The sequence below is a fragment of the Grus americana genome, chromosome 31 (assembly GCF_028858705.1).
Source record: "Grus americana isolate bGruAme1 chromosome 31, bGruAme1.mat, whole genome shotgun sequence".
In the NCBI taxonomy this organism is placed as follows: Eukaryota; Metazoa; Chordata; class Aves; order Gruiformes; family Gruidae; genus Grus; species Grus americana.
The window spans coordinates 2,669,474-2,689,593 of record NC_072882.1 but is presented as its reverse complement, the minus strand read 5'-3'; the positions used below and the strand labels follow the sequence as shown (position 1 = coordinate 2,689,593).

At 49.7% G+C, this 20,120-nt stretch overlaps 1 protein-coding gene across 2 annotated transcripts; it reads right to left on the bottom strand.

Moving 5' to 3' along the window:
• Window positions 1-571: 571 nt before the first annotated feature.
• On the bottom strand, window positions 572-19,478 carry ACVR1B (activin A receptor type 1B). 2 transcript variants are annotated; one of them, XM_054806856.1, is made up of 9 exons: window positions 19,255-19,478; window positions 10,175-10,414; window positions 8,260-8,508; window positions 6,791-7,021; window positions 6,255-6,422; window positions 5,532-5,688; window positions 4,894-5,018; window positions 4,108-4,238; window positions 572-3,909 (listed from the first exon to the last, which is right to left on the bottom strand). In XM_054806856.1, exons 1-9 carry the CDS (start codon window positions 19,364-19,366, stop codon window positions 3,784-3,786), a joined length of 1,539 nt encoding a protein of 512 aa, XP_054662831.1. In that variant the 5' UTR covers window positions 19,367-19,478; the 3' UTR covers window positions 572-3,783. The 2 variants fall into 2 exon arrangements, with proteins under 2 accessions (XP_054662831.1, XP_054662832.1); XM_054806857.1 differs by lacking the exon at window positions 19,255-19,478 and adding an exon at window positions 16,175-16,777.
• Window positions 19,479-20,120: the final 642 nt, after the last annotated feature.

Genomic DNA, 20,120 nt, shown 5'->3' with positions numbered 1-20,120 from the left:
CCCACGGGGGGACCCCGGGCCCTGGCGGATTTTCGCCTTGATCCGCTCACAACATGCTCATTTACAGGAGACTCTAATTAATTAGGGAGAATTAGCGGGGGCAGCGTGCGCAGCACCGGTTGCCCTCCGAGCAAACAGGATTTCACGGGGATTCCGGGCCCTTTGGGCTAAAATTTATCCTGCTTTGAAGCTGCGGGTCAGCGTGTGCGGAGAAGTGGGGGACGCTTGGGGACCTGCCTGCTGTACCCCCTCCTGCTTCCAACCGCTGTCCCCCAGAGAGGGAGACCAGGTTTCAGCTGCTCGTCCCTGCGTGGGTTGGAAATCCCACTCTGCCACATCCTCGTCTCACCGCTGCGGCAATCAAGGCACACAGCGGGCGATGGAAGCTGCATCTCTGCTATGCTGAGCGGGATTCCCAGGGAGAATTTTAGCTGCGGGTGAAGGAGCCCCCCCCCAGACACTCCTCTGGGGGTTGGGGAGCTATAAGCTCTGCCAGTCCTCGCCGCTCAGATCCTGCCCCTCTACCCCACGGCTAACCCTTCGCAGCAAACCGCGAGAGACTCCAACACCTCACGTGAATAAAACAAACTTTTAATAATGTACAGCAGAAATCGACAGCCTTGTTTTATATTAAACAAAAGATTTCCTATATTACATTGTATTTACATTTGCATACTGAAGAGGTAAAGTGTCTAAGTGGCTATTTTACAGTCCATTTCTAATAAAATATACAAAACCAAACAAATAAAAGGGGCAGATAAGTACCAAGAGATCTGTTCTGAAGCCAGCGTACCACTGATTAACCTTGCGCCACGGACGAGAAGCACAAGCTCCGTACCTCTGCCTCTCCCCAGCACCATTTGCCCTCGAGTATCTGACGTCTCCCCTCGTTTTGAGCCGCTGCGGCGGCAGCCTCTTGTCCTGAACTGTCTGCAGAGTGGCGTTTTTGCCACGGCTGCTGCAGCCACCTCCGAGCCAGGCACGTTGCAGCCCGGCTCTGAGATTCCTATGTTTGCTACCAGTCAGCTAAGTAAGCACTGCACCTCCCTGGCACGTGTTTGCATGAAAGTGCTAGATAAATGCTACATAATCAGCGTTCCCATCTCGGATCCTCCTCGGTTTTGACCATCTTGCAATGGCATCTCTCTACAAACAAGGCTGCTTCTGCAATCCTGCTTATAGGGGATACCCTGTCGTCCTGCCCTCACCCCTTCTAACTTATCTGGTCTGAAACCGCTCCGCTGTCTGCTGTTTGGTTTAGCGCTGAGGCAGATGCATGTGTGGCTACAGTTGGAGGGGTGGGTGAGTGAGTCAGTGCAAGTACGTAGCTGATTTAGTGTCCTCGAGAAGCAGCCTGCGCAGTTAACGGGGACGGGAGACTCGTACGCGGGAATGAGAGCCCGCAGTGCTCGCGGAGGAGCGCACGGCAGACGTACCTACCGGCATGATGGGCTTTCCTATGGCAGTTTATTTCACAGTCGCTAAGACTTCCTCCCCAACCCGCCAGGCCATCGCCAGGGTCCTGTTACAGCAGCTGAAGAGTCTTTAGGGGATCTGTCAAGTGCCCACCAGCTCGGTTTCTAAACGCAGAAGGGTTTGGGTTAAGGGATGTACGGTACTGGAGACACGCGGTAACCTCTGGCTGAGATACGAGTCAGAACAAATCGGGAAGGGGAGGGAAGCTGTACATTCACAAAGCGTACACTCCACGCAGCTCCGTGAACCAAAGTCTGCCAGCCCTCCCACCACAGCTCCGCGCCGCCTGACCACCAAACTCCATGGGAGGATGCAAAATGGCTCCAAACACAATGCAAAAAACCCGCACTCCTCACTTTACACAAAGTCACAGACAAGATAGGGAGTCTGGGGGAAGACAGACACACAGACAGATACACAGACAGCAAGAACAGAGTGTTTTTAAAAAAAAAAAAAGTTAACCCCGGTGGCCGGAGCAGAGATGAAACCTCACCTTACAGAGCAGGCGCAAGGTTTGAGTAGAAACAGTTCCAGTGTAAATCGAGCTGTGTGCATTTGGTTTTTTTCTTTTTTTTTTTTTTTGCAGTGATTTCTTTACAAACAAAGGTCAAGAGGTAATAATTATAGATTGTTTTTCTTCTCTTATAAAGAATTAACAATATTAAAAAAAGTTAAAATCCAGACCCTCCCATAAAATAATAATAAAAAAAAATAATCAAAACCACTCCAGTTAAAAGTTATGGCTTCAGAGTTATCTATCGTAGATACTGACCTAACCACCAAACAACCGGCACTTCCCAGATTGCCTTTACTGCTGCAATCAGCACGACAGACTCAGCCCTCGGCCACTTCCATTTTTGCTAGGCCCAGCTCTAGACAACGGTCAAACCAACTCTACTTCACCCTGATTCGGCATTTAATCAAAAGAAAATTCATGCAGTTCCCCCCACCCCACAAGTTATACACAGCCACTTCCAGATTATGAGATATTTATATATGTATATTAAAAAGATGGGCATTGATTTCCAAACCCGCACCCCACCGTCCGATCCTGCCAAGTGCCGAGTGCCCCTCAGGGGGTGCAGAGCACACCCAGGCACCCAAACCCCTGCAGCTCAGGCCCCGGGAAGTCTGCCCCATGCTGCCGAGCACGCTGGCGAGGGTGCCTGGGTGGTGGACTCGGGAATTGCGTTCCTATGAGAAGGGTCTCCTGCATCTCCCCATGGCCTGGTCTTCTTCCAGCCGGGCGCAGTGCCTGCTCTACCTCTGACATGCATCTCAGCTCCGTGGTGTCTCTCCCCTCTCTGGGTCTCTCCTTCCACCCTACCAAGAATTACAAACCCCAGGGGCTCGAGACAAAAAAACCCAAACAACCTGGATTCCAGGGGTGAAGTCAGTTCCTCATTTGTTTTGTCTTAAAAAAGGGAGGGGGTGGCAGTGAGGCAACCTGATGGGACGTTCCTGCAGCCGGTGTATGGACAGCAAGGCCACAGCACCCATCGGAGAGCTAAGGATCTGGTTTTAAGCAGCCTGTCCAAGCTAGACAATGCTCACTACTCAACAAGGAGAGCACCAGCGCGCACAGCTCAAAAAAAGGGACACTCTAGATTTGCACATGCACAGAAAGCACGAACAGAGATGAGCCACCCTACGGGCAGACACTGCACGTCTACGGAAGGAGATGAACAGGCACAGGGGACACGCGCATCCCGCGCATGCATACACCATTGCGCACACTGACAGCCAGTCAGATTTCTGTTTTCGACTTAGAATTTTTTCAAGCTTAAGAAAAAGGAGGGAAATGGTTTCGTGAAGCTGATAAACTGTTCAGGCTCAGCCTCTCAGAAGGGAGCACCATTTGTTTAGCAAATGCTTTTTCTGCATTAACGTGCCAGTCCCTGGAAAAATCCTCAGAGTACGGCAAGAAAACCTTCCCTTTCCCTTCCCACTCCCAGCACGTAGCACCCCGGCCTCAAACACTGCCAATGGGTGCACCGCGCGCACTGAACTTTACAGGGATTTCCATTAAAGAAACAAGAGTTACGATCATGGCTGAGATCCCTCAGGTTAAGTCCCTCTCAAGTCTTCACGCTGTCAGGAGGTGATCGTTAAAAGGTTTCTGATTGTTTCATACCCAAGCAGGGAAGAGAGCAATTCAATAGGCTCCATCACCCCACCTAGCAGCCTGTAGGTCACGCTGTCTGGTTGGTAGCAGTAGATTGGGCAGAAACACGAGGTAGGCCTCCATCACACGTCTACTCTAGCATGGCAGCTTTTGTGCAGTTTCCTCCTGCTGGGGCTCAGAGCCTAGATTTTCACATCTTCCTGGACACTGAGCTGTGAGAGGGTTTTCTTAATGCGGAGGGCGGTGAGTCGAGCCGCTCCGTTGGCGTACCAGCACTCTCGCATCATCTTACCCATCACCCGTAGTGCCTAGGCAAGAAACGACGGCAGACGTCAGTGCTCTCCTCTCCCCTGACCCCACCTCGGTCTTTACCAGGCTCCTGCTGCCTGGCTGGATGCCCGCACAGCCCTCCACAACCTCCTAAAACTGGAGCTCAGCTTACGGTACTTACTCTTTACTCACCTTATCGAGGGGGAAGGGGATGTGAAGACGAAAGCAGACCTTACCTCGTAGCTTTGCCACCAGTTCGGGATATTAGGCCTTAATTTCTGATCACATACGACCTTCCGCATCTCCTCAATAGAAGGATCAGAGGGTACGAGGTCGTAGTACGGAAGTTGATACTCTTCGTGGATACCTGGAAGGCAGAGAAGGGGAAATGCAGTTCCTGGGAGAACGGATCACCACCACAGTGCTCACCAAAGGCAGACTGATACTGGTTTGGACTACATGACTCATTGCTGAGATGCGTCAACACTTTGCAGTCATTTAGAACAGAAATGAAAAATCTGGGATTTGAGTTCACAAGAAAAATCCAGGGAAATAAAATGCAGCTGCCCAAACTGGAACAGAGTCAGCGTGCTGCAATCGACACCTCCCAGCAGAGGCAGGGTCATCAAATCTCGACCGAGCTGAAGGCAGAAGGACTGTCACACGCACCACGGTGCTGCGCTCCTGCCTGCAGCTGGATGCGCTAGGACACTCATTTATACTTATTCGGGGGAAGAAAGTCACCCACCAAATCGGCACCACCGCTTCCTTAAAACCCATCCAAAGGAACATCAGCCTCAGTCAGAGCATTAATCCCCACTTCCCTACATGGGCCAGTCTTAGCAGCAGCCACGGGTCACCTCCGTTAACTCCCTCAGTAGCAACACATATGGACGTATCTTCCCACGGCCCTGTTCTCCAGGGTCCCCCAAACCTGACCAACACCTGATCAACAGAAATACCAATGCTGGGAAACCCAGGAGCAAGCCACGCCGACGGCACAGGCACACGAAGAGTATTACCTCCTGCATTGCACCTTCGAGCAATCTCCCAGTAGACCAAGCCCAAGGCATAGATATCGGCACATTTAAATGAATCAAAATGCTTCATGTTAATGGTTTCATCCAAGACTTCAGGGGCCATGTATCTGCAGAACAGAAAAGGAACAGCACATTAATTTTGAGAGGGGATTCTCCAGAAGACAGTAAATGGCAAGTTTTCCCATCCAGCACTTCCCAGCAGACAAAAATCTGCTCTGCACAGCCCTAATCAGAACAGAACTGGGCCCCACGGTCTAATAATAGAGTGAACAAAATAACTCAAAAAGAATAGCAAGTTGGGAAAGAGGTAAAACCGTCCAAAAGCACATCAGGCTCCAGACAGGAGGCCCCAAAAGGCTTCTGAGAATGCCAAGCTTGTTGTCAAGTATTATACGAGCTCCCTGGTCCTGAGTTTACGTAGCTGGCCTACGCCCCTCAGCTTGACGGCACCTGGAGACGAAGGTGCTGATGTCCCTTCAACCCCAATCCAATGCTGACACTCTGCGAGACGCTTGGAAATGCTTAAGAAAGAATTTCACCAGTGTTCAAACAGCAGCTCAGGCATTTGCTAGTCATACTCCGATGCCTTCGAAGGCTGGCCGAGAACACCATTCTCCTACCGTTTGGTTCCAACCCTTTGATTTGGTGCAATATCAATTGTATCCGTAACCGAATCATGCCGGACGGCCAGACCAAGGTCAGCAATGGCACACGTGCCGTTCTTCTTCACCAAGATGTTCTTGGATTTCAAGTCTCTGTGAGCAATCCCGGGCTTTCCTAACAGAGAAAAATAAAAAGAAGCAGGGGTCAAGGTCTGATGAAATCTGTTAGTCAAACTGGCGCAGAGGCAGTACCGGATTTCAGGGCGTTAGTTAAATTCTCAGTGTTGCAACACATTTTCCTGTTTGGATACGCTTCAGCGCTGAAGAACAGAGCAGTGCTGACAGCCTACGGTATGCACAGCTCCGCTTCGGAGGCACTGCTGATGCAGTAGCATCCAGAGGCCTCAAGAGGGATGTAAACTCCGTCGTCCCAGGCATCAGATGCGTTGATGTGGACCTAAGGAGTTTAGAATTCTGCTGCTGCCTGCGCTAACATCCCACCCAAGCAGCACCAATTTTAGGACGGGGATGTGAAATGCTGATATAACTCCCAGGAGCCAGCATAAGGCTAACCCACTTTGCAGCCAGCCAAAGCAATCAGTCTATTTCTAGTCAATACTGACCAGACGAATCTGGGCTGACTCTGCCAGTGTTTTCTGTGCAGCACATCATTCCCCTTCCTCAATACTGCTTTATTCTCCCCTCGAGAATTCCCAAAATCTTTTCAAACCTTGCTCTTACCCTGAGTACCCACAATCTCCATGTGCAGGTGGGCCAGCCCGCTAGCAGCAGACAGGGCGAGCTTGATCATCCCCTCGATAGTCACTGTGTATCGATTAAGGTAGTCAAAGAGAGATCCGTGCTCGTGGTAATCGGAGACGAGCCACAGCTGAGTCCACGTTCCATTATCTGCAGCAGGAAAGAGACTGTGCTCAGATGGGCGCAATGCAGGGACCGCACACAACCATCGAGCATTTTGCACCCTGTTTGGTACAGAGGAGAGCTGCTCAACAGGCAACACGGGGGCAAATAAGGTAAAGGACTTTAAGGCGAAACACGACTTTGTAAGGTACAGCTAATGCACCATCGTGCTGTTCAACAGCAGCAGTAATTTTACCATCTTTTGGCGAGAAACATTCAAATAGGTAGCTATTTGAAAAGCACGCTGACAGTTTTCTTTAACCATTTAACTGTAAATCCAAGTGAAGAAATGCAACTCCCAAGAGCATACTGCACGCTGGTGAAGCCTCTGCTCTCAGGACCGAGGCACTTTTTACCTTTGTTATCCGCAGCAATAAATCCCAGGATGTTCTCATGTCGCAGCATAACAGTTTGATATATTTCTGCTTCCCTAAACCAGGAACGCTCCTCACGCGAAGAGAAGATTTTTACAGCTACGTCACCTCCACGCCACCTGCCACGCCACACTTCCCCGAAGCGGCCTTTACCAATGATCTCCTGAAGGACAATCGTCCGAGCCACAGTCCGTTGGACAAAAAGTGGCAAACCTACAGACAAGAAATTGGAGGAATGAATGCCTGTTGCAGCAAAAGAAACTCCTGAAACCCCAGAGCGTGAAGTAGAGCATCATCAAACCTAGAAGGTTCTACATTTGGTAACAACCAGCAGCCTAAGCAAGACCCAAACCAGCAAATGGTGGTAGCTCCTGCGTAGGACGTGCCATTTGGCTGCTTGGGCAGCATCTGCGTATCACTTTGAAGTAGCTTGCAAACTGCCAGCGATCGGGCGCAGAGCGGTTGGGGAACTTCTGCTTTATGGCAGATCAAAGTAACTTCAACCCAAATATGCAAAGAATGAAACTTGCTGAGGACAGACTCTACTAAAAAGCAGAAACCCCCCAGAATTTCTCTTAAGAAAGGAGTCCTAACATAGCCACCACCTCTTAGTTTACAAACTACGGAGCTCACCTGCTGAGAGCATGTACAGAAGAGATCCCGAAACATTATGCATATAACAGATGTGATGCTGAAGGTTTACTCCCTGGTCAAATACCAGGTTGTTATATTCTCTGCCTCTGTGGATTATCCTACAGTTTCCATCTGCTGCAAAATTCGGGGTTGGTTTTTTTTTTTTCTTTTTTACCCTAACTGCTTTCATAGTTATGAATAAAACAATGACTTCCCTATCTGTTCTGTGGATGATTTCTTTCAAGTGCTACAGAAGTGAACACTGACCCAAGGATTCTTTGGGATGAAATGGGCTGTGTAAATGCAGTATTTGCATACTGTAAAATTTTCAGCTGCTGGGATCCTTCCCATTTTCCTGCCAGCTTTGATGCAGGTGACATCCTGCATCCTCCTTGGACAGCCAACACCCCACAGGTTAGCAGCTAATGTCTGTTTCCAACCCAAATCCAGTTCCAAGGCTAAATTTGAAATAGATGCAGCCGTTGGAGTTATCCTCTTGCAGAAAAGGAGGGAAGCTACACAAAACTCTTTTTACACATAAGCAGTTAAGGAGGAGTTGAGCTATTGCTCTTACCTCGCCTAGGCACTGAACACTGACTCGGGGCCGTGGCTACTACAGCATGTACTGCATGACTGAATTTAAAACACACCCTCTACATTACTCATGACAGGGCAACCTGAACAGCCCGACAAGGCAACAACCTGACGAGGCAAACAGCCTCACAGCCGTGCAAAGCTGTGGCAACCCAGAGCCCAGAACAGACTACTCCATTACAATTACAAGACCTCATTCGTCATTTCCAGTCATATCTCAATACCTGAGCCAGAGCCAGAGGTGGAGAGATCGTAGACTAGATCTTGCAAGGTCTTATCCTTCGACAGGCACATTTCACAAGAGGGGTCTTCCATGTCCAGCCGCTGACGGTTGTGATAGACTCGTTGGTGGTGATGAAAAACAAAGACTACTATGATCATGACAACAAACACAAGGAAGACAGGTCCGGCAATCACCGCCACCAGCTCCACAGGACCCCAGCTCGATGGGGGTTCGTTATCTTTCAGGTGTCCTTGAGAGGAAAGGGACAAGAAAAAACAGACACTTTTAGAAAATTATCACTCCTTCACAAGCATTTTTTAAAGGACTTTCTTCTTGTGTTTTAATTATCCTCTCAGAGTCTGGACAATTTTAGCTTGCTGTTCTAGGATGGTAGAGGACACATCAAATAACAGTGTTAACACAGGACTGATCAAGTCATCAGGCTGGCAAACTACGGCTAAAACCCCCGAAAGAGGATGGTACATCAGTTGTGGGATCAGGGATTATGGCACTTGCTATTTAAAAGAGGACAGGATCCTGTTCTGGGCTGAATTTGCTAGAACAGCCTGCATTTTACCTTCCACTTGAACTCTCCAAGAGGGAGAAAAAACCACCAGTCATAAGGATTAATTTCTTCTGCTTTCCCCTTCCCCCTGCAACAATCAGTAAAGACTCATACCTGAAGACAACAATTATTTGTCTTTCTGAGAACAGATAAAACTTTCCCACTGCCCCCAAGGAACATGGATACTGCAGTCTTCACATGACCCACTAAATAACAGCCCAAAACGGAGAGTAATGAGGTATGAGGAAGTACGGCATGCCCTCTCTGTCCCAGGAATTAGAAAGAAGCAGACATTTCCCACACCCTCACTCAAAGGCAGGGCTGCTTCCTCTTCACGAATTCGGAATTTGGGCACCCCTCCACCCCACACACTTTACTCTGAAGCTGCTGCAATGTTCCCATATTGATGGCTCATCACTGAAAAGATTTACAGTCCTAGGAGAAGGAAAGCAACCCTATCTGATAAAAGGCAGGCTAAAGCACAACTCAGTGCCAAAAAAGGGATCCGAGCTGTGCCCAGGGAACATGCATCGTCCTCGGACCACTGCAGGCACAGAGAATCGTAGAATGGTTCGAGCCGGAAGGGACCTCAAAGATCATCTAGGTCCAACCCCCCTGCCATGGGCAAGGACACCCTCCACTTAGACCAGGCTGCCCAAAAATAAAATTACATATATATTTTTACGAACAGTAATTTTGTAGTAATACCCTGAGGCCCAGACCTCCATGTCTCGGTGCAGGGCAGAACGGTGAGGAACCCCCTGGGCCCCTGCGGTGGGGTCACCCTTGTCACTGCTCTGAAGCTCACCCACCTGCCCCACCCGTAGGTACTGGCCAACGAAGACCCTCGCCTAATTAGCAATGATTTTCCTCCCCTCTATCTAAGGGAATTTATGGAAGTGTGGGTGAAGCTGGAGCTCGGGGCTTTGCCGGATCACTCATGCAGCAGAAGCTTATGTTTAGCTGCAGGTGAACATTGCTGCTGCTTCTTTCAGGATACCAGCAGCAGGGCTGATAAGGTGAGAAGAGTCTCATAGTACAGAGCTACTGAGTGCAGGTGGAGAAAAAAAATCCCAAACTTTGGAAGCTTCTCCTGCCCTAAAGTACAACCTCATCATCTGGTGACATTTTGTCGGCCACAGGGGAGTTCAAGCAACTTCACATTTTAATTTGAAGTAGTTTGTTATTATTTCCACTTTACAGATCAAGGAAATAAACCTAGCGCTCAAATTCACACAACAACCTAAGGGAAGAGTGAAACCAAGGCCAAGAACTCCTTAATCCCAATCCCAAACAGACAGCTTCTCTCCTCCCCACTTCAAACAGACCATTTATTTAGCTCTCTACTCACCACTGGGAACCATTAAATCAATTTTGTTGCAAAAATCAGAGTAGCAGCAGTGAGTATTACGCAGATCTTCTGAACTCAGACAATAGAAGGGTTTCCCAGCAGGAATCAATTTTGCTTCAGGAATGCAGGTCCGAACGTGATGTTTAACACCATCCAGGTTGAAGACTGAGACCATGCACGCGCCGTCTGTTTCACACGTGGAGTTTGCTTGTTTGCAGTCGGAGCACAGACATGTCAAAGCTGCAGAAATCAGAACACGACCACCTCCTTAAAACCCACCCGAGACCAAATGCTCAAACAAGAGAAAACTTTCTTCTTTCAATTTCCCATTTCAGAGAGAACGGGCCATTCTCAGGCTCAGGAATTAGATTTTAGGAACAGAACAAGTCACACTCGGTACTTCAGACCTGCAAGAGCCCAATTTAAACACAAAATACAGTGTTGAAATAGAGGAACCTTTCCAGAAGATGACTGCACACAGCCCTTCTTCCTGCCCCTGTTGCAACCGCTGACAGTGATGACCCAAGCCATCCCTGCAAACTAGGCTAGGTTTTACCGAGATCCACTCCCAACCCAATCTAGGGTCTGAACTCAAATTGAAAACAACTACTCAGACAGACAGACGTGATTTTACCCAAACTTGCTGTCCAGGCTTCCTCAGTTACACCAAAGACGAGCTGCCCATCATGGGTCAGCGAGGGATGACCACCCCAGCTCATGGGAGACAAGAAGCAGTTGGCAGATGCCAAAACAAAACCAATTCGAAGCAACTACACAAGCCAAGCATGCTACACTCAACTAGATCAGTCACTTATTTAGTAACTGCTTTCCTGATCCGAGACACTACCTTGGGTCAAATAAATTCCTGGCTTTTTGCCTGCTCTACATGAAAATTATTTGGGTAAAGAACGAAGGAGAAACTCCAAGGCAGATTCCCACATTTTTCCGCCTCCCAACTGTCATTGTGCTTTTCTCAAGCTGGCTGAAAAACTGTAAGCAAATCCCCAGGCATCGCCATCCTTGGGAACAAAGAGCGAATACAACAATGTCAAGAAGAAGGGTGGGGCTTGTTTAGCAGCACGCAGTATTTTCTTCAGCTTTCATCAGATCTTTCAGCCTCCCCGGAGGGATTCAGAAACATGTACTTACCCGCTGCAGAAATGGTCTTACAGGTAGAGAGAGTCTGAAGAAGTGTTTTAAAAGATACAAGTGCCACAGTTAACTCTCCCCAGTCTGACAGCTAAATCCTCCACATCTGCCTCTACCCTCTCGGTTTAAAGACACAAACGAAAGTCACTGTCAACACCTGTGTGTGTGTCAGCCACCTTCCCGCGGGCAAGGGAAATGCTGAGCCCTCAGTCGTACCATCTCTGGCAACCAGCAGACTGAAGGAGCATCAGCCTTCAAGGATATTCAGGGTGCTGGAAGAGGCTCTTGCTCCCAGCCAGCACACAGTCCAAAGTGCAGCAGAGTTACACTGCTGGGGGCACGTTACCTTGAGCTTAACGAAAAACAAGCAGGTCCTGCTCAACTTCAGGGTTTGTTTAGGAGGAAGACACCCATTATCCCTTATCTCCAGTGTCCTAGGAAAATCAGTTAGGCTAATTGCATTACTACTCACTTAATTCTCTCTGGACACTGTGCTCTTCGCTTCCTAGCTGTTGCTGTGAGCTGCTTAACAGCTCCAAGGTGGGCTGCAGTATTTCAGACAGGCTAAGCGCAGATGCTGGTGAGTTTTGAACCAACAGATTAAAACTGCAGAAGCACCAAACAGCCAGTAAAACACAGAAGATCTGTTAAGTGAGACATCTTTAAAAAGCACCATGAGCAAACGTAGCTTACTACTTACTATGTGCTTAGCACAGGCCAAAGAAAAGGGACATAGAATAGAAAATGGACAGGGAAGACTCCATGACTGAATCATATTGAGAGCACCATACACACGGATTATGTGGCTTTTAAGGGGAAACTTTATAACGAAAGGGAAAAAAACAACTACTAATGTTCAACTCGACAAACAGCTCCAAGTGCAGTGTTTTCCAGTGGTCAGCAGAGCACAGAAAAGATGATTCTGAAAAATATGCACACTTGGGGGAACAAAAGTTGGTTATAATGGAGTTTTTATGAAAACATGAGAAAGGGAAGAGCAGCCAGGGCACATTCCTACCTTCAAGTACGCTTAAAAGGAAATAGTGCTTTAAAGCATCTCCTTTATTACTTTATCAAAAACTCAAGGTACAAATTAAAAACATTTAAACCACACACATTTCACCATGCAGGCTCTTTTCAACTTGACTTAGATACAACAAAACTGAACTTTGATCCTGTTAGATTCATTTCTAAGCTCAAATCCAAGATTTAGGCTATGGCAGTTTTGCTTCCAGAAGCTCAGAAGTAAACAAAACACTTCAATGCACTAATAAAACTGGTTTTGTAAACTTACTGAAGTATCTGGCCTGAAACTAAGCATCCCTTTGAGAGGGAAAGCAGAGGAGCTGGTTGTATCTGCTCAGTTTCATTTGTAGGATTAAAAAAAAAAAAAAATCAGTTTACCTGCAAGGTATGATACCAGAGCCCCAGCGTACAGGCACAGAGTCAGAAGATCCTTATCTGTTCTGTGCAGAAAGCAGAAGTTTCCTGCTAAGGAGGGGCATGCCCCACAGAGCATGGCCTCATTTCACCTCCTGGTGATGTCAGCTGATACGTTCCCCCTTGGAGACAACTGCTCTTTTTCAAGAGCAATTCTTACGTTTGGCATGGCCAAAACCCCTATGGTAAGGACAGCTGCATGAACAAAGAAAACTAAGCCTTCAGCACATGGATGTACTTCTGCTACTCCTTTCATGAGAGACCTTCTAGATACTCCAATCCATAACCTCCAGGCTGCGGGTAGGCACTCAGATTTTGGAAAAGATGGTCAGATCCATGGGTAGAAGCTGAAGTCCAGCTCCAGCCTCCCTCGTGCTGCCAGGAGTTGACTCTTTTTTTTTTTTTTCTTTTTTAATGAAAAAGCCCAGGATACACATCCACCATCACTACAGCCACGTTCCTCCCTAACCATCACCTACTGCCAGCATTGCAGCAAGAAGGGCCCTGCTCCCGCAGGCACCGGCCGTGCCAGGGAGGAAAGGCCTGTCTGCACCCAGGCCCGCCGGGAACCGGGCAGCTTCCGGCAGAGAGGAGAATTACGAGTCCAGCATTTCAAGTTTGATTAACCAGAAGGGAAAATTCTTCTTGTATCACTAACACCAGAAGCCAGGAAAAAGCAACTGTTGTTTTCCCCTTGGGTGGGGGTCAGAAAATGGACAGGTACGCAGAGCCCCTCGCCAGGCAGCTCTTGGTTGCTCCTGAGAACAGCCGGGGACACCCGGGCGAAGCAGAAGGAGATGGGAGTGAATAAAAGCATTTTTCATGCCAAACAGCATTCTTTTTATTCAGGAAGAAAAGCTCCTGTTGAACTAAACATATAATCTACTTAATAAAAGAAAGTGACTGGGCTGAAGAAAATAGATGGGGCAAAGGAAAACAAAAGAGCAGTTCACGAGTTCCCCTCTCGCAGAACGCCTGGGGATGAGTCTGCATGGAAGGTGCTACAGAAGTTGGCAGCAGAATCTGCTCTATCTGCTCAGCACACTCTTTCTGACATTCTGCTCTGAGACAAACCCAACCCTTTAAAGAAGCTGTTTAAACAAGCCTAGCACTAAGCTGCAGATCCTCAGAATGAAAGCTTTGTTCTCACTCAAGAGATGGATCAGGTTGGTATTTATATTGAAGCAAACCCTCACTGCGACTTAATCCAAGGCAGAGCGCAGGCGGTCATGACATCAGTTGCAGGAGCGAGCCAGCCCGGTGCCGGTCCTCACCGCTCTTCCTAAAAACCGGAGCGGTCAGTTGGCACTGCCAAAAAGACAAACTCTCCTTGATCCTCGCCTAACGCAGCCCAGGGCTTGGCTGCTGGGCCAGATACTCCTCCGAGCGACCGCTCAGAGCCCAAGAGGTGCTTCTGCTCCCTGCGAGACACCCAGCAAGGCTCATGGGTTGGTTATGGGCAGCAGCAGGACGGCTCCCGGCAGGAACCTGGGGCACGGAGGTGTTAGCATCCCTTTGCATTCACTACAGCAGAGAGGAAAACAAGGGAAGGCCCTCTTGTACCAAATTCCCCCATTAAAGGTGACGCGTATTTACAAAATGAATCCAAACAAACAGGCGGGGGTCCCTGGATTAGAGCTCTAGGCTCCAGGGAAACCAAAATATTAAGCTCTGACAGTCAAAGAACATCTCTTTTTTTTTTTTTTCCCCCAGCAACTATCTGAGCTCATTTTGCACATATTTATTCTCGCACAGGACTGCATGTGTCAAGATGTCTATGCAGCTAGACAGGGGAAAGTTTCACAGCAAAATCTAATGTAATGGTGTTAACCACCTCTTGAAATACATTTTCCAAAATCTCCTGAAGCAGTGCTATGCAAGATGACATTTTCTCAGGGCAAAATACTACCTGATCAAGATGTATTAAGATAATTAACCTGAAGATGATCATTGGTAAAATTGCCAATAACCACCCACGTATTTACCAGATAAACAGATTTTTGCAGAGATTGTAAGCTGCTGTTCTTTTTCAACAGTTTGAATCGAGGCTAGAAGAACAATGATTCCCCTGACTTCTGAGCCTTTATAAGGCTCTGGAACAGGAGCTGCAATTTATTATGTCTCTGTACAGCACCTAACTTAATGAGACCCAATCTGGTAGTGATGTTTTAATGCTGCTGCAGCATAATGTTAGCAAGAGAAATGGAAAACAATTGGGTTTGTACCTCTGCTGTTTCTTTAGATGCTATTATAATGAAGAGGGACATGTGTAAACATGCTTGGAAGAAAGAAATACCTTTCAGTGTTTCGCTATATGCTGTGCTGAAATAAAGAAAGAATAACCTTTATCACAGAGTGTTTTGCCCAAGAGCAGGCTAGGAATAAAATCCATTCCCTTGCGGCAAGGGAGCAGAGGTCTGTTCCAGGAGTCCCTTCGTGCTCCTCGCTCAACCGTGCCACCCCAAGAACGGTGCTTCCAGAAAACCACCAGGGCTTCATTTTCAAAAAGCCATCCAATGAAGACTTTAAAAACAAACAAAGATTTCCTTTCCATTATATTCACCTCGATTCTTCTGCTGCCTGCGGTCAACAACTGGGATCCCGACAGCCCTCTCTGGGATACTCCCGCCTCGTACAGCGCACCAGTATCTTCTCCAAGCTCCAGAGCCAGCTCACCTACACCCACAGCCTCCAAAATCATGTGCAAGGCCACTTCTGGATGCTCGCACTGCCCCTGTTTTCTTACAAAAAGGAGCTGAAGAAATGAGTACAGATCTGCTCTTCTGTAGATACAATGCCACCACCTCGAATATCTTTCCCACATTTTGCTGGCCCATCAACTCCTCCTCCTACTTTTGGATCTCAACATCTCTTTTGCTCCTTGCTGGTGCTTATGAAATCTACTGACCCACTGCTGCTAAATCTAACAGAGTTAAAATTAGCTGCAAAGTACCATGAAAAAAGCACTTTCACGCAAGTCATCCAGAAACTAAAAATTATACTAGGATATTTAAAGTTGGAAACAAGAGTCCCAACTTTTTCAAGCTGGCTGCAGTCCCCTGGCACAGGTTGAGCCTGACATGAACACATCATGGCTGACTAGAAAACATATACTAAATAAAAAAAAAAAAAAAAAGGCAGGAAGAATGTGCTCTCACCTTTAAAGCAAAGAACTTTCCCTGCATCTACTCAAGTAACACAAAAGGAGAGCTTCCAAATGAATTTTAAATAAGCAAATTGACAGGAGTCTCATCATTAATAGGTTAATTAGAAGAAGCCTTGACATTTCTGCTGCTGTTGCTCTTCAAGTCAGAAAACAGACATATGGCTCCGAACTCCCTCTCCAGGTCTGACACCTATTTTGTGTTTTAACTTGTTAGGAAACCAGTTTAGGAGCCACCCATACCATACCAGTACTGTGGAAGAAAATCCGGCAAACCAGCTGCACGGCAAGGCAGATACATGGGTCATTATTGGTGGTTTTCAAGACTTAAATCCGATGCTGTGCGTTCTCGGGCAATTGGCACATGCTTTTTCAGAGCCTAAACAACAAGTTATTTAATGCGTAGTCTATATTCCAACATCCAGCAGCCCACAGGTTACTTCCACAAAGCCCATGGAAAGCAGCAAGCACTAGAAAACCAAGCCTTTGTCGAGGGACTTTAACGCGCAGTGAAGTCTGCTTTTCTGACGAAAAAAGAAATATATGGGTCCACAGTCAATGAGGAGGGAGGCTGGAAAGCCAGTGGCTGAAATAACAAGGACGAAAGAGGTCTCCCACCCCACAGTTGCTCACACATGACTCTACAAGCTCAGCACCAGCGAACGTTTCATCCCTGTAATACCATCGCAGCTTTTCTCCCTCGAGACGAGCAATTCCTCCTTGGTCTGCTCAGATAACCGCGCTGGCTGTGCGGTGGAGAACATATTTCCACTGGTCAACACCCAGTGAACTTTGCCTGCTGTTAAGAGAATTGACGTTTTACTTCACTACTTTCGCAATAGCGATTTCCGGCGCATCCACTACTGGCAGCGGACGGCGTACCCAGGGAAAAAAAATCCAAGCTGTCTGGCCAAGGAGCTGAAGGAGTTCAAGAATGCTTGTTGGACACTGTTTTTAATTTCCAGTTAGAGAAGTCTTTCTTGGAAAGTTGTAAGATATAACTTATGGACCACGCAGAGTTTGCCTGATTTAACCGGGTAAGTATTTTAAGCAGGTGTTAATAATAAAATCTGCTGGCCCAAGATTGCTCCCCACGGTATTCTTTTGCTTTATTTCAAGCACGCAAACAAAGCCTACCTACAACCGCCCTGTAACCATTGCTGCAGAGGCACCTTTTTTTTTTCTTCCCTTTTCCTTTTTTTTAAAGGAAGGAGTGTGGGGGGGTTGTTTTCTACTCTATTTACCGACGCACACAGAGGTTCACAGCTCCCAAGCACTGCAGAAATTAGGATGAGTTTCCAACCTACCCTGAAATAAGCAGCTGTTAAGATCTCTTGTATAAAGCACAATTGTAAGGGCAGCCCTGGCTGGCTGAGGAGGCACGCTGAGCGTGCATCATGGCTGCTCAAGCAGCAAACAATTCAGCGGGTTCGAGTCCCTGTTCCCTGCCACCCTTCTCCCAGCTCCACAGACGCAGCTCCCTTGTACCCTTGAAGCCAGGCTGAGCTCACACCTTTTACTGGACAGCACAAACAAAAACATACAGCACATACAGAGCGGAAACAATAGCCAGCCATGCAGAGCCCAGTATCAAAGGCACTGATAGTCAGCCGAGTTTCCAGGAGATCCGCACAGTCAATTGGCCCTTTCCTGTTTATTTATTGTTTTTTTAATAAACACTAGCTGTAATAAAATGCTAAAACGCAAAGTGAAAGCCTGAGAGCAGATGTGCTATGAGTCTCATTAGGTCCTGCTTTGCCACTTGTCACAAAAAGCTGAAACACCTTCCTAAGGCTGGATTTTACTTTAGGTTAAAACAAAGCCCAGATACTCTCCCCTAAAGCATGTTTGTATTACCGGATTCAACAGGACTCACAAATACACCCCTAACCTACCGCCCTAGTGGGGTTTAAAGCCATTTTCTGTAGCTAACAAGTCCAGATCTGCACGCGCAAAGTTATTACCATCTGACAGGCAGCTGGTAATACATAACATGAACGGCGAGAGGATTGGGGAGGAGGAGAAGAATGTTTCAGCGTGGTTCCTGTTGGAACAGGTACCTGCGTTACACAAGCAGCGATCGCCCCCGATAGCCACAGAGAGACGGACCGTGCGGAGAAGCCTCGGATGCTGGAAAGGCCACTGCCACGGGCCTGTCCTCTGTCCCCATCAACAGATGCTCAGAGATGCTTCAGGCCCATCCAGCTCTGGGGAAAAGGGCCAATCTCTTTAAAAGTGAGCTGATACCTCTTGCTCTTCCCCCAGGGCTTGTACCCTCTCAGGTAAAGAAAAAGGATCGCCACAGAACAAACAACCCAAACAAAGAGTTTTCCCTCACTCACCTCCCTCCAAACAAATATTTACAGTTGTTACAATCCAGAGGCACAGGGTTTTAGAAAGGTTTCTTTAAAAAAAACCCAAACCACTGATTCCAAGAGGCTATATATTCAGCACACGCTGCAATCCCTGGTGCACGGGTGGCTGCTGAAGACCCCTCGGCCGGGTCCACAGGTCAAGGATGGGAAGAGGCCACAAACTCCTGAGGTCGGACCAAGGTTCAGCAACAACATGGTGGCACTTCCCACCCGGGGCTGATTCGTGCTCCCAGCGCCTGCCCCACACCCAGCCGCACACAACACCCCCGGTGACCCACACATCCAGGCCCCCAACACATACAGACACCCCCCCCCCCCCCCCCCCCGCCCCAGTTCTTCCTCGCTCCGGGAGAAGCCCACGCATCTCGGTTCCCGTCGGTATCTCCTCAAGACAGGCCGGAACGCTCCCGGTTCTCTTCCCAGCCAAAGCCAAGGCGACCGTGTGCCCCCTCGGAGCAGCCCTCGCCCCGGGGGCTCGGTGCTGCCCAACCCTACACGAGCCCCCGATGCCTCAGAGACCACCCCACCTGCCAGGAACCCCCACCCGTGGATCCCCCCACCCCGAAACACCCTCCTCTGCCCCCCGATCCCCCTGTCCACAGCCCCCCCCAGGGCCGCCTGCCCACGCCCCCACCCCCTCGGGGGCACCCCCAGCCCCCAAACCCTCTCGCACCCCCTTCCCCCCACCCCGATCCCCCCTAAAACCTCACCGGCGGCCTCAGCCCCCCCCCCCCGCCCCACAGCCCCCCCGGGCCCACCTCGACACCCCCCCCCCCCGCTTCCCTCAGCCCCCCGCATCGCCTCCCCCCCTCGATTCCCCTCATCGATCCCCGGTTCTCCTCACGACCCCCCACCCCCAACCCCCCGGTTCCCCTCACGGCGCCGGGCGGGGGCGGGGCGGCGCGCCGCCATGTTGTGCCCGGTGCGGGCCGGGCCCGGGGGCCGCCACTCACCGTGGGCTCCGCCGAGAGCCCCGGCCAGGAGCAGGGCGAGCAGCACGGCGGCAGCGGGAGGCGGCGGCGGGGGGCGGCGGGCGCGGGGCGGCAGCGGGGGGCGGGCGGCCATGGCGAGCGCCGCGGCCTCGGTGCCGAGCGGCCGCCAGCGCCTGCGGGAGGGGCGAGCGCCGGCGCGCGGCCTGGGGGCGGGGCAAGCCTTAAAGGGGACGGCCCACGCCGCGCGTCTTAAAGGGGAGGGTCCGCCAGGAGAGGGTCGGCCGACAAGGAACTAGGCTGGGGTGTGCGTGCGTTCACGTGTGCGGGATTGGGGTGGGTGTATATGTATGTGCACGCATGCAGATGTGCACGTGTGTGCATGCATGCAAAGGGAGTGTGCAGATGTGCGTGCACGGCTGCGTGCTGCCAGGAGGGTGCGTGCAGTGTGCACGCGTGGGGGGGTGCACGCAGCGGCTGTGTGTGTGCGTGTGTGTGCACCGTGACCTGTGCAGGGCACGAGCAGCGTGCCCTCCTGTAGCGTGTGAGCAGCGGGTGTGCACAGTGCGCGTGAGCAGCGTGCAGGCAGTGCAGGCAGGGGGCTGTGAGCTGCAGGCCTGGGGCAGCTGGTGCATGGGGGTCCTGAGCCGTGGCCGGGCACCGCAAGCTCAGCCCCACACGCCGCCCCCCAAAGACCAGCCGCTGCTCTTGGCTGACCAGTTTCTCCCAGTCTGTAACTGGAAAGGCCAACGTCCCGCAGGGGCTGAACCCCCCTGACGCTCACCAGCTCCCCTTTCATCCCGGGGGGGCTTCACCCTCGCCCCTGGAGCACCAGAAGTGCAAACCCCCCGAAAGGGGGGGCCGGCAGTCACAGCCCCCCCGGCGCGGTC

Coding starts and splice junctions, on each gene's coding strand:
- ACVR1B (XM_054806856.1), bottom strand. CDS start 19,366: ATGGCCGCCCGCCCCCCGCTGCCGCCCCGCGCCCGCCGCCCCCCGCCG. Junction 6,423..6,790: donor TATTGCTGCGGATAACAAAG/GTAAAAAGTGCC, acceptor TTCCTGCTGCAG/ATAATGGAACGTGGACTCAG. Junction 4,239..4,893: donor TCGAAGGTGCAATGCAGGAG/GTAATACTCTTC, acceptor TCTGCCTTCCAG/GTATCCACGAAGAGTATCAA.